Source organism: Trachurus japonicus, chromosome 7 (assembly GCF_045865225.1).
Source record: "Trachurus japonicus isolate A0001 chromosome 7, Traja_1.0".
In the NCBI taxonomy this organism is placed as follows: Eukaryota; Metazoa; Chordata; class Actinopteri; order Carangiformes; family Carangidae; genus Trachurus; species Trachurus japonicus.
Window position 1 is genome coordinate 17,426,576 of NC_140913.1, and position 14,030 is coordinate 17,440,605.

At 40.9% G+C, this 14,030-nt stretch overlaps 1 protein-coding gene across 1 annotated transcript in view; it reads left to right on the plus strand.

The window, feature by feature from the left end:
• Window positions 1-14,030, plus strand: part of cntn3a.2 (contactin 3a, tandem duplicate 2) — a 31,729-nt gene that overhangs the window by 5,339 nt on the left and 12,360 nt on the right. Inside the window, exons 4-14 of the mRNA XM_085781641.1 lie at window positions 3,656-3,831; window positions 5,460-5,555; window positions 5,733-5,936; window positions 6,786-6,888; window positions 7,236-7,420; window positions 8,275-8,411; window positions 9,551-9,680; window positions 10,183-10,333; window positions 10,670-10,797; window positions 12,091-12,260; window positions 13,643-13,760. Coding sequence (XP_085637767.1) covers window positions 3,656-3,831; window positions 5,460-5,555; window positions 5,733-5,936; window positions 6,786-6,888; window positions 7,236-7,420; window positions 8,275-8,411; window positions 9,551-9,680; window positions 10,183-10,333; window positions 10,670-10,797; window positions 12,091-12,260; window positions 13,643-13,760 — 1,598 coding nt within the window. The remainder of the gene's footprint in view (window positions 1-3,655; window positions 3,832-5,459; window positions 5,556-5,732; window positions 5,937-6,785; window positions 6,889-7,235; window positions 7,421-8,274; window positions 8,412-9,550; window positions 9,681-10,182; window positions 10,334-10,669; window positions 10,798-12,090; window positions 12,261-13,642; window positions 13,761-14,030) is intronic.

The window sequence follows — 14,030 nt, forward strand, 5'->3', positions numbered from 1 at the left end:
AAAAACTAGATAATAGAAACACCACCTGCGACACCATCTCAGGGCTGTTGAATGAACTTAGAGCCACATAATCAGCGGCTCAATGGCACCTTCTCCCTATTTTTCGGCTTGCTTTCATCACTGAGAGCATTTGTGGAGCTGTTAATGTCACACGAGTACCCAGTTTAATGTACTGTGATCAGTGCTGGAAATGTAACTTTTGGATTCACTGAGACATAAAATATGTATCAAAACCAATTTAAAATAATCTGTTTTTTTTGTTTTGTTTTGTTCTTTTGCTTTTTTTTTGGACATTTTTAGGTGGAAATCTTGTATAACCAAAATATATATTGAGAAATATGAATGTATTCTTTACATTGCTGTCAGCCATACATCTTCCCACTCATGCAAAGCCTATTAGACATTTACAGCACTGCAAAAAAAAAAAAAAAAGGATTCCAAGATGATGTTTTTCACATAGAATCGCTTTCTCTCTTGTTCATTTCCTCCAAATTAGACTGAAGTCTGCATGCACATGGTTGAAGCAGTGGTGCCATTATGGCTTCACTAATTCATATCGACTAACACGCTGCCAATCTGCCTTTTGTCTTGTCAGATAGTATCTTAGTGACACACGTGTAGCATCTTAATGATCGTCTCCTCTTTATAAGATGCCATGAGACCAATGCAGGTTGCTAGACACCAGTTGGCACCAACAAGCATTGATTACAAGTGTCTTTGGCGCTCAACAGTGGAATTACTGCAGCAGAGACACCACAGATGAAGCTGAATGATAGAGGTGGGGAGCACTTACACTCATTATTTCAGGCTTTTCACATTCCCCGCCTAAGACCAGGTATTTCCATGTACTGATTAAAGGTGAGATGAGCATGTTTAACGTGGTGTCTTGTCAAACTGGCTGTGCTAGGCTCCGCATGCCCTCAGCACCTCTCTGGCTCCTCTCTTGAAGTGTAAATGGGCTCACACTGCTTCCACCCCCTTCCTCTTTTTTTCCCCATTCCTCTGCCAGTCCTGTCACTCACAGAGATATGAGACTTTCATAGTACACACACTGTAGCAGCATAATAACTCATGGGAGAAAACCGCATCTCATATGGAAAAGCATCTTCTTCACAGCAGGCCAGAAAAGCAATGCAGTCAGGTTTTTTTTTTTTTAAAGCTAAGGTGACTTTTCTAACCTTCACTTGACCTGAGATGTGAAGCCTGTGGCTCTGGATGGCAGGATCATCTGGAATACTAGAATTTCTCGTTCAGACAACATGTGTTCCCAAAATGAGTCTGATGCAAAGTAATTGAATTTCGTAGTTGCTATTCAATCATCTATCTAACGTTCAGGGAACCGCTGAACAGCAGAGGTACTTCAGAGCAGGTCAGAAAGAGGTGAACATGGTGGATAAAAAGGTGAATGTATGCGAGCGTACGCAGACACCATAACATGTATCACTAGCAGATCCAGCCTTTTAGATATTTATCATAAAGGCAGTCTTTCAAACTTTATTACCTTAAGAAGTAGTGTGATTTATCTGAACACATGCAGTCACATAGCACTCACTAACATTCAATGATTTGGATATGTTCTTTAAGAAATTATTTTGAAGGTTAGACTTGAAAGCCTTTAGAAGGTTGGCCATTATTGGCTCTACGTCTTTCATTTCCACTTAAGGAAAGCAGAATAGAGGAAGAATGTGGCTGAAGGAAAGAAAATGTTATTTTTTTATGCTTTGAGAAAAAATGATGAAACATTCTTGAAAAGTGCTCTGTCCTTGAACCCATCAGTGCTCCATTTGTGAATAGCATTTAAAAAGAGATGGAGTGTTGTGGTGACAGAGAATGAAAGTCTTTTCTCGCTGAATAATGGGACTTGTTTTAATCAATGAATTAACCTCATGTTTTCAAGAGTTCTTTTAGGTGCTTCATTTATTTGATAGCAGAATCTACTCTAGACCTGCTGTGCGAAGTATTATTTCTTCTTTTAAATTCCCACGCCTGCTAAGTGTGGGAAGGATGTAATGGAAGGTGAAAAGAAGTGTAAAAGGCATCCTTTGTTACATCAGCCCAATGTTACCTCTTGCCAAGTGCTAATGTTTTGTCCTAATGAGAAGTCAAAGGTGGAATAATGTCACATTATGAAAATATAATGTGACAGAGAAGAGGTGATTATGGTTAGACTGATGATAATATCCGGGATGGCTCCTAAAACCTTTATCTTCTGCTTCCCTTAAATAGCAGAGGACAGCTTTGTGTATGATACTCTAAGATTAAACTTTAATGATCCCTGTGGGGAAAATGGGATAGCTGCTGCAGCAAATAGTGATAGAGTAAAATAAAGAAAAGTATAATAAAAACAGAAAAATACAATATCAAGAAGTCATTTGCATTTTAAGGGTTATAGAAATACCAATAAGAACGTGCGAGTTAAACAAATGACGTGAACACTGCAGCATTATGGATTACAGGATTATTAGAATATAGGGATGATAAACATGCAAAAGCATGAAGAGTGGAAGTATAAAATTACCAATAGCCTTTATGAATATGTCAGTTGACAAGAATTTAGAGCATACTCACATTTATCACTTATTACTCAGCCAAATTACCGGGTATGATTCAAAGGTCCCATAACATTCTCTGGTTTATTTTATGTGCTGATATCGATAAAAAGATAAATGTGTGGTTTTAAGAATCTAAAAATAGCTCCCCTCTCGGGCTTCTCTCTGGCTCAGGGAGGTTTTCTGACTGACTGAATAGATTATTGCAGATTTCAGGTTAACAGAGAAACCAACCTCAGTAAGGATAGATGGTGGGTCCAGGTGGGTGGAGGTTGGGTTGTGGTGAGAACGTAGACTTTAAATAGAGATGAACTCCTGAAAAGTGGTTTAGAAACTCAGAGTGGACCACTCCACTACCAGCATCTTACCAGAACCTGACTCTGCTCAACTAATCGCTGCTTCAAGAACATACAAAAAGGAGGGGGTGTGAAGGGGTTAATAGAGGGACCTGACGCCGTATTGTCTTGAAATTTCCGACCAAGTCGCGGACTTTACTTTCACTTTCGTCAGCTTACCAGCTGTAGCTTTAATTATGCAGGACTTTGAGCTTAGATAAAATTGGCATGATGTAGGAAAGAGATCACAACGTTTTTTGTACCAGGGTGTAAACATATTTTAACATGGCCAGACTCAAGTGTCACAAAGAAGTGCAGTTCTTGATACTACGGTGTTGGCTTCATTTTTCTAACCTAAGAGGTTGCCTCTTGGTTGTGATGTCGTAAATTTACAGAAGTCCTAACAAAATGGTTTAATGCACAGTTTCCACATACCGACTGTGTGAAGTTCTCTGTGGAATGAGCACTGAAATAATTCCACAGCAACATAGACACCAAACCTTCTTTATAATCAAAAGAAGACATTGAAATCTCTTTATTGAATATAAGTCCTTTCAGAAAAACTGTAAAGTTACAGCTTCATGCTTCATCCTGCACAGCTGTGAGATTCCCCAACACCAGCACAGATACATGTTTTTTTTTTCCCACTTTCTTCCAGTGAGTTACTACACTGAGTTGTGTTCTCCACTCACCTCCTGTCAGACCACCTTGGTCGGTGGAGAACGGGATGGTGCGTTTTGCCAGGGACTGATGGTGTCTTTGCCCTCACAGATGGTCATTGAATGGGACTCACATAAATCTGGGCCTGGATCGCCGGCGGCGTCTGTCTGGGGGCAACCTCATTATAAGCAGTCTGGACCGCCAGCAGGATGTTGGGCTGTACCAGTGTATGGCCTACAACACTGTAGGAGCTATCCTCAGCAGGAGAGCAAGTCTGCAGTTTGCCTGTAAGTTACAGTCAGAGTTTGTCACTTTTTTTTTTTTTTTTTCCAAAGTGTAAGTGCACTTAGCAAATAATGCAGACGCACAACAAACCAACTGGGCGATATTTGCAATATTTATCATGGTGCTGCAACACTGGTGTGAAGCTACATTAAATGTTAAAGTAACATGGGAGCACTTGGAGTGTGATGACTGTTCACTGCATATGTTCATACATGCAACCTGAGAATGACTGCTTCGCTTTCTGTTGCTTAGCGCCATCAAAAGTCAATGGTGTTTCAGTGGGTGTACTCTGGGGTAAAGTACTCAGCCAAATTGTGTAAGCGGTGTTTGAAGAATAACTTAATAAGGGGTGAAGCCTGAGCAAACATTTACTTTGACTGGAGCGTAATATGCCGACGCTGCAATGAAACAGAAAATAAGAGTAATGCAAATGAATAAAAGCTACAGCGCATTTCTTTATATAAAAAGTACATTGCTGAAAAAAAAAGGTAGGTCAGACTGATGTTTTTTCTCACATCACACATCTTTGGTGTTGAAACCAGTAAATATCTCATATGAATAAAGAACTGAATGCTTTCTATTTATGTCCTATTCATTAAGGGCTCTTTTCATGCAGATAACAACAAAACATCTTTTCACACCTTTTAAGATATGCACTGCTGACGATGTGTCAGGCCCAAAACTACTGACAAATTGTACTGAAAAAAAATAAAACAAAGAAGACTCAACAACAATGAGTCTCTGCTGAAATAATGTCCTGGTTACATGGAGCAATCTACAGACCTGGCTGATAAGAGTTTTGGACTATTTTCATCTTCAAATGAAAATAGTCCCCAGTGGACAATGAGTGCAGCGACTTCTGTAAATTACAGAGAGGAACAGGGAGATAACCTGCGAGACTAGATAGCATTGTAGGTAAGTGGATAATACCCTGTTGCAATTAACATGCACCGGAAAGGACACGTTTCCTCCTAAGTGTGTCAGTGTGGGCAAGAAATGTTTATTTAGTTTTCACTTTGTTGGATCATATCAATAAATGACCTCTTTTTTTAAACACACATCTTAAGGACCCATCATTTTGTGTTTTTTTTCTAAATAATGTTGAACATTACACATAATAAAGACAGCTGCTCTCTCTGTGCCACACTGTTTTATTTGCAAGTCGCAGATCGAACAGACAGTTTGCCCATATGACACATGGATGTCAGACACACGAGTTTCACCAAAGTGCGACCATATGTGTGCACTGTGTCATCTTTAAACGCTATTCTAAGTACTTTTCTAGTGTTTTTACTCTTTGTGTGTGAGGGTACAGGTTTGGGTTTGCAGCTAAACACACCGTGCCATGCTCGTGTGCTTCCTCAGCTTTCACAGACACATCTGTTCTTATCAGCCTACTTCCAATGTCATGGAACGCCGTCTTGTGGTCTAATACTCTACAAAAGCCCTTGAAACAAGCTCTCGTTTCTCTCACCCTGTCTCTCTCTCTCTCCCAGAGACTGCAGATGTGCAATTCTCATGACAGTATCCTTATAGGCCCGTGTCAGTGTCTCGCTGAAAGCTTTTACTCAGCTCCACTTCACTCTGATATGTGAGATCCTGCGGTGATCACTCTTTTCATTTCTTGCAGACTTAGATCATTTCAAAGTCCACACCAGAAGCGCTGTGTCAGTCCGAGAGGGACAAGGAGTGGTGTTACTTTGTGGAACGCCTACTTCCTCGGGAGGTAAACTCTCTGGCCTTCATCTTAACCTTCAATGCTGCTTTTATTTTTATGTTCTAGTGAGGTGTTTTCACAGGATTATAGTATAATCTCTTTATAATCACATTTCATTCCCTTAATTGCATTTTATATGATGTTTCATCAGCGATATGCTTCTATTCGTCATTCTCTGTCTTCCAGACCTTACTTATGCATGGGTCTTCAACGAGTACCCGTACTTTGTTCAACAAGACAATCGGCGTTTCGTCTCCCAGCAGACAGGAAATCTCTACATTGCCAAGGTGGAGCCCTCTGATGTGGGTAACTACACCTGCGTGGTGATGAACAGCATCACGAAGGGCAAAGTTCACAGCTCACCTACGTCTTTGATCCTCAGGACAGATGGTAAGACGCCGCGTCTGGCTGTGATGTGACAAGTGCGCCTTTCAGCTGTGATTTAAAGACCTCCTTTAAAGGCGGCTTTAATCATCAGGCTAGCATGAGGACTCTTTGTCCTGTCGTGCTTGTGTAGTTGAGTCATCGAGTGCTAATGCCTGTAAGTAAATAGTTGCCCCTCAATGTAGGCCAGCAAACAAAGCACCAAAATCTCTTCTTTGCTGACTTTGCTTTCTCATAATTCGCATTCCCTTTAAAAGCTTTCCCTGTGCTTTTACATGAATTCTCAGACCGGTTCTCAGCAGCCCGTTGTTCTATTCTCTGTTATCCTTTCATAGAAAGAGTGAATAAAGATTGCCTGTGGAATGAATTAAACATAAGCCATACGTCACTGGACCATTACATTGAGTGTTCCGGTGGCTCAACCAGTTAGTTTCCACTCAGTGTACTGTACATGTAGCTGCATAAATTTAGATCCCATCGCATCACTTTCTAATCCTGTCTTCTCTGAATACTGATATAAACAATGAAACAGTAGAGGTTGGAAACTGCCCGCTCAAGCTTTGAAACAATAGATAAACAGCCAGACTACATGAAAAAAAATGCATATACTCTGTCTATTCCACCAAGAAGAGATTTAAATAACTCCTTGCTGGTATTTCACTACATTCTGGTGACTGCACACTCAAGTGATGTACTACTTTGAGTTTACCCATGAGAGAATGTTTGCTCATGTGTCTTTTATTTCTCCTCTGTTAGTTTTACAGTGCTACTGTTTGGTCCATAATGCAAGCCATATTGCTTGTAAGTCATGCATAATGGAAGACTGAGCAAGTACTTGTGCTTTACTCTACATAGGAGTGATGGGTGAATACGAGCCGAAAATAGAAGTTAATTTCCCAGACAATGTACCCGCCGCAAAAGGATCAACAGTTACGCTGGAGTGTTTCGCCCTTGGGAAGTAAGCTGGATTCCTTGAAGCATGTTTTTAATCTTCTGCTGTCTTTCATTCCAGACAAGGAACCCCCAGATTTCTATATAGTAAAGTTGCTAGGGCAATTATATTTCTTAGAGTGTGGCACCGAGCGATGATTGGTCTGAAAGCCATGTGAGATGGCTCTTTTTGTTGCTGGATTGGGTTAACTCCGAACCATTCATCTGCAAAAAATACAGTGAATTGGCTTCAAGACACTTTATTGGAGGATTATTACAGACACCTGCAACCTGCACTGCAGTGTTAGAAGTTCAAAAGCATCTTGGATCACAATCTCGGCTTTTTAAGGTTTACTCGCTCTTGTCTCCTTTCAGCCCCGTCCCAGAGATCACGTGGAAGCGGGCGAACGGCGTCCCCTTCCCCAGCAAAGTCAAAATGAAGTACTCGAAAGCCGTGCTGGAGATCCCCAGCTTCCAGCAGGACGACACAGGAGGATACGAGTGTCTGGCTGAGAACAAGATGGGGAAGAACACGGTCACGGGTCGACTGGCCTTCTATGGTACTTTTATTTTTTCCTCCAAGACGACGGATTACAAATTGTGAAATGATTCCAAATTGTGTATTAGACATTATATTTGCATTAGACAAAACTTCCATCCTTCCTCCTCTGGATTTCATGCTCCTGCTGTGACATCAAGAATTAGTGAAATTGATGCAAGGTTAAGAATTGTAATTAGGTAATTTGATAATTCATATCATTTTAACAGCTATGTGTTACAGTATATACACAGCCGGAAAATGTCATTACCTTCTCCTCGCATAATGAGCTGTGTGGGTTTTAATTTTCCTGCAGTTATCACATTTTCGGCTCTTGGCTTGTTTCAGCTGCTGCGTTTTCCCATGAATCTATGTGAGAGGGAAAATGACACTTGTGAAATTGGAACTGATGGTATGTAAAGTTCGAAGTGCGAACTGAGCAGCGCTTATTATGAGCACAGCTCTTCACCCGTGAGCATTCCTGAAAAGCTGTCAATAGGCAAGAGGTGAAGATGCAAAGAGATGTGTTGCCGGATTGACAGGAGCGATGTTTGTTAATACACAGGAGAGTAAAGGTGACAGCTCGCAGTCAGCGGTGACGTCGGGTGCGCCTCACCTCGCCACGAGAGCTTCCTGCTGTGCGTTTCATGCTAATCTTGAGTTACCAGAGGCTGCTGACACATTTAACACTGAGTGATACCCTACATTCACTCCTCTCTCTCTGTCTTCTTTAAAGACAAAAACCATCCTTCCGACGCATCATGATTTTCACTGATTCTTGCTGTCAAAAATTTAATGAGATAATTACGCTCCCTTGGAATCTGCCCTCCTGGTTCTTGTCAGATATTTCACCAGAGGATATTTCTGTGTCCTCAGCCAAGCCTCAGTGGATCCAGACCATGAAGGACACAGCCCTGGCCATAGAGGAGAGACTGTACTGGGAGTGTCGAGCCAATGGCAAGCCCAAGCCCTCCTACACGTGGCTGAAAAACGGCCAGCAGCTCCTCTCAGACGTAAATTGCTGCCTGTCTTCTGCCACCTACCAATGTTTCATTTTAAAGACTTAATCTTCAGCTTTGGTTCATCCCTTCATTTTAGAGTGCCTGCCGTCAAACACATTGCTGTTATTTTTCCAAGTGCATTTCAGAATGAGATGAGGAGAGAGTGTAAACATCTTGCTGAGGTGTGCCAGTGATGAGACATGGATGTAACTGTGTCTTATTCCTGCTCCACCTTGGCAGATTACACAGTTTTAGAGAGTGGATCAGTGTAGTCCCCAGGAGATTGCTCCATTTCATCTGAATGAAGTCAGTGGTTGCTTTTCATTATTCATGGTGCATGTTTAAGCTCCTCCAGATTTAGGGACAATGGGTTTAATCTACTGGGGAGTACACTGTATATCACAGCGCACCTTACTCAGGACCACCACAAACACATGTAGTCAGGTGTGTTTTCACATCCGTAGCTTTAAACCTGGCTCACTGGAACATGCTGTGGGGATTTATTTTCCCAGCAGCATTTTAATAATGCTCAAGAGAGAGGCATACTGCTTTTAAATTAGAATGCAAATATAACCTGAATGAATTTATTATTGTTATAAAAGGCATTTTTAAATGTCAGTCCTTAATTTGATTTTAAGAGTATGTTCACTGTTGCAAGGTTCAGAATGTGATTAACAATTTTGCCATTCAAAAGACAGTATTATAAAGTCATTTTCAGATATACAACACAGGGTATGATGAGAAATAGCTGTATAATAATACACCTAAACACAATTTTAAAGTAATGACATATTAGAATTAATGTGAGAATTGAATTATCTTTTCTTTTATATATTTGTATCTAACGTGGATGGATATATGGGGTTATATAAAGTTTTTTTTTCCACAACCCTTAGCTGAGCCACATAAAAAGAAAACTACAAAGACTAGTTTACATGATGGGGAGGACAAGGTGGGCTGCATCTGGAAAACAAAAACGCATTTTGTGCTCTGACTGTTTCATTCTCTGCAACATAATCCTGATTTGATCTACGCTTATTGACAATGCCTCTAACCCAATCCAATGCTTATTGAGCTTTGCCAAAGCACGCTGAGTAAAGCAAAAGCTACCTTTAAGCAATAATTGCTTTCTTTCATCCTTTTCTTCACAGGACAGGGTCCATGTGGAGGATGGAGTCCTGTCGGTGTCAGCGCTGACACTATCTGATGCCGGCATGTACCAATGTGTGGCGGAGAATAAACACGGCGTCATATATTTTGCTGCTGAACTAATGGTTTTAGGTAGGATGGCATTTATCTCTCCCTTAAGTCCTCAAATCATTGTTGCCAAAGACTCTTAAAGGTCATCTTACTGTCATTCTTAAAGGTTGTCTGGATTAACGGATAATGGGGTCAGCAAGAATGGTTTTGTGGGGTCAAACACATTTAAAAAAAAATATTTTTCCCTTCATGATATCGTGATTTAACTTGGTGTGATGGTGAGGATGGGCTGATAGATCGAGATAGAATTCCCAGTTGAACAATAAACAATGTCTTTTACAGTAAAACCAATTAAAAGTTATATAGTTTCCATCCTACACATAAATCTTTTTTATACATAGAGAATGAAGTGAAAATCCTCACAGCAGTGACTTGATTTTATATCTATTTAGTTCCCCGTTCAGATGTTTTAAAATGTCTGTCTCCATTACTTTACGATTTGATTGTCCCTGATGAAACTGAGGCATGCCCTGTGAGATTCTCTGCAGTCTTGTATTAAAGTGAGTTTACTGTTTCCTATCAGCCTCTCCTCCAGACTTCACAGGGAACGTCCTCAGAGCTTTGCTCAAAGCCAAAGCAGGAACCACAGTGACTCTGGAGTGTAAACCCCAGGCCTATCCCATCGCCAGCATTTTATGGAAGAAAGGAAACCTGCCTGTCCACACCAATGACAGGTAATGACTGAACTCAAAACTAGCAGAAAGTATCCTGGGAGTTACAAAAAGACTGATCGCTGCTCAAAATACTGATGTTAATGTGCGCACGTAAACAAACCTTTTTTTTTTTTTAATTCTTTCTTTGTAGTTCGTATCAGTGTTATTCATCCTAACTGTGCTCTTTTCAGGCCTCATTTGGTCTAATTGATGAATATTCACCGCACATACACATGTTGCTTAACTGCTCGATTACCATGATCAAATCTTGAGTCAGAGTCTTACTACTGATAAAATGCTTCTTTGTTTTCCGACGTTGGATTGTAAACTGCTGTCTTTGTTTGTACACTCCTATAGGATCACACTTTCCCCAGATGGAACGCTGAGGCTTGCCAACGTGAGCAAGTCCGACGCAGGCAGCTACACGTGCTTCGCTAGGAATAGATTTGGCATGTCGAGTACAACAGGAAGGCTCCTTGTTACTGGTAAGCTGCACTATTAAATAGCAGAATGTTTGTTTGTCCCACTTAGTAAGCTGAATTTATTGCTCAGTATGGAATAACAGCAGAGAGAGCTGCTATGCCGTGAGGACTGAAGTCAATAGCTGGTGGGTAGAAAACATAAATAAACTCTAAGTTTCTCTCCGATAAGTGTGTCAGACGTAGAGTCTTTGCATAATTAAGTAACTACTTTTTTTCACTTTCTTGAGGGTATGTATGGGTTACCAAGGCTCATGTAATGTGGAAAAAAAACAACAATAAAAACTCACGTCTTTCAGTTTAGTTTTATATTGAGTTGTTTCGTCCAGCTGCATTTTGCAGCAGCCACAATAATGCACTTGGAAAGTGTTTGAGAAAATACTCGATCATTGTTTTCCTCAAAGCAGTTGAAACAACCAATTTACTGCAACAAATGAAAGTGTTCTGAGTGGAAGCAATGAAAGCATTAGTGAGGAGGTGTTACAGATGCTGTTATTGTATTGAGCTGTGTGTTTTCTAGTGGAGTGATGGCTGAGTGTTCTCCAGGATTCTTCTGCTGTAGGTTTTATTAATGCGTTTAGTGCCATTGTTTCCTACCATATCTGCTAAAGCCAGTAATTTTATTTAATTACTTGAGTATTTTTCAAGGTCGTGGCGCATTCAGAGACACAAAGCCCTGACCCAGGCATTGATTATCACTTGTTAAGGACCTGAGATGACACTTCTCACATGTTTTTTTTTTTTACTCCTTGACAGTCTATAAAACGTAAGAAGTGTGAGCACAAATCCTCTTCCTTAGCGCTGTACCTTCTTTATTTGATTCCAGCGGATTCATTATCTTGCGTTTTGAAGCACAGCAGACTTGGTCAAATGATTGCTATAGTAGGCTTTGAAGCAGTGCCCCTCATTTTTTTCTGGATGCACAGAGGAGCCCATTACATGAAGTTTTATCTGATCCACAGTGTATTGTAATTGCTATCAGGATTTCATAAGATTATTCTAGCTGTGTCAGCCTGGAGTATTAGGCCATATTAGCGGTGGCAGGCTTCATGTTATCACATTATTCCACTAAGACTTTCTTGAGACCTTTTCCTTTATATAGATAACACAGCTTTGACTTGGTGTGTTACAGAACACGTTCTTGTGTTTCAGCAAGTGTCGCATCACTTCTGTGCTGCTATTTCAGAAAATCGGAAAATGACTGCTGCCATTTTCTTAGTCTGGCAGCCGCCCTGTCAGAAATGACTCCATCTCACTGTGTGTGTGTGTGTTTTTTTATTTTATTCTTTTCTGGGGCAGATCCAACTAGAATCATCCAGGGGCCGGTGGACATGGAGATCATTGTGGGCGAGAGCATCGTGTTGCCATGTCAGGTCACCAGTGACCCTGTCCTTGACGTTTCTTTCTCCTGGGCCTTCAACGGACAGCTCATCGCTAAGGGAGATGGTCACTTTGAGCTAGTGGGCGGGGTGAGTGACCCGCCGTCATTCTTCTTCAGAACGTGCAAATGGGCAGTTGGCACCTCTTCCCCATCTTGCTTCATTTCATCCCCGCCAATAGTTCAAAAGGACAGCTTGTGGTTTGACATCATGGCATTTTGTGGAAAGATCTACAGTGGCTAGTGTTGCCAGAGTTTGTGTGATACCATCCTTTTTCATGATACAAAAACATCTCCTTAGAGGCATAATAAGCTGTGGGAATCTGCGGAAGGAGGTGCTATTGGGTCATTCAGTCCATCTAATCCTCCGATTGTGCTTTTCTGAATGGAAACATGGCGGCTGCTGTGTCAAAATATACCTCCTACATGAAAATCATGATGTAGGTAATGTGTTATTTGCTCTGCCATTGTGACAGGTTGTCATCCGTCTGAGTACACTTCTCTTGCTCAAGCTCAGCCTTCTGAAGTAATCTTTTTTTCTAATAGTTGGTCTGGTCTTGAATTCTCTTTAAATCCTGCTTTGACACAGCCTGCTGCACTGCTCCTCGTAACAGAAAGGGGATACACATCATTAGAGGTGTCTTTTTAAAGGAATGAAAGCATGGCAGAGCCCCAAATAACAAAACACTTTCAGAACACCCTCACACCCTTTGAGATTAACCATTCTTCCTGTGTGTGTTTGACTGACAATGTTCTTATCTGAAAAGAAACTCCTTCCCCAGAAATGCTAGAATGTCCCCAGTCCAAAGAGATTATCAACTTAACTTTGCTGCTTCAAGGAATTTAATTTCCATAATTAAACCATGTTGGCTCTACTGCCACGTTTCCCTGCCAATGCCAGGAGAACGATTTCACCACTAATTTTCCATTTGCTGCTTATGGGTGTCCTCTCAGATGAGAATCTTTTTAAACTTCTCCTATCAAGCAAAAACTACGTTCTCAACTCGGTAGTAAAAGCATGTGTGTGTGTAGTTCCCTGTGACGGACGTTGAAGGTCATGGCGATGACCTCTGTGAAATGAAAGTGAAATCACCTATGCCTTTTTAAACACAGACTCCATTTGCTGGATACAGTTTAGGTGAATTCTGGCCTTGCTCCCTTTCATCTCCACTCATTTTGAACAGCTGTATGTGACAAAGACGTTCACCCACAGTCATACGTATTTTTTTCACAGTTTGCTTTTATGGCTTTGACTCATACAGAGGCGTTTGCAGGGCGGGTCAAGAGATGTGTTTTAAGTATCTTTAAAAAAAAAAAACAGGGCTGATTTTCCTTCTGCAAAGTCCTGGCTAACGAATAGTTCTGGCACCGCTATTTACTGCACCTTATGTATGCTTCACTACATTCTTTAATAAGCTGTCACAAGGTCTGTTATCCTCCATGCTACATAAAGCTTTCTTTTCTCCTTGGTAGAGAACAGCAGGAGATCTGATGATCAGGAACATTCAGCTTTACCATGCCGGCAAATATATCTGTGTGGTGGACACGGATGTGGAGAGCCTGTCAGCTGTGGCTGTATTGATTGTGAAAGGTAAGAAAACCCCCTTTCTGCTCTGCAGTCACTAATTAAAACAGGGTTTACAGCCAGGATTGTTGTCAAGGCTTGCCTTATTAAAATAGGAGAAATTAAAAAATACAGTATTAACTATAAAGTGGGTGATACATTTCACCACAAAACAAGACACAGGGAAATCAATTTTGTCTGCAGCCTGGAAGTGTTACCTAACAAAGCTGTGTTAGAGGCGTACTCAGAGACATCATATTGATATGCTTTGCAGACAATGAAAGGAATGTGGACTTT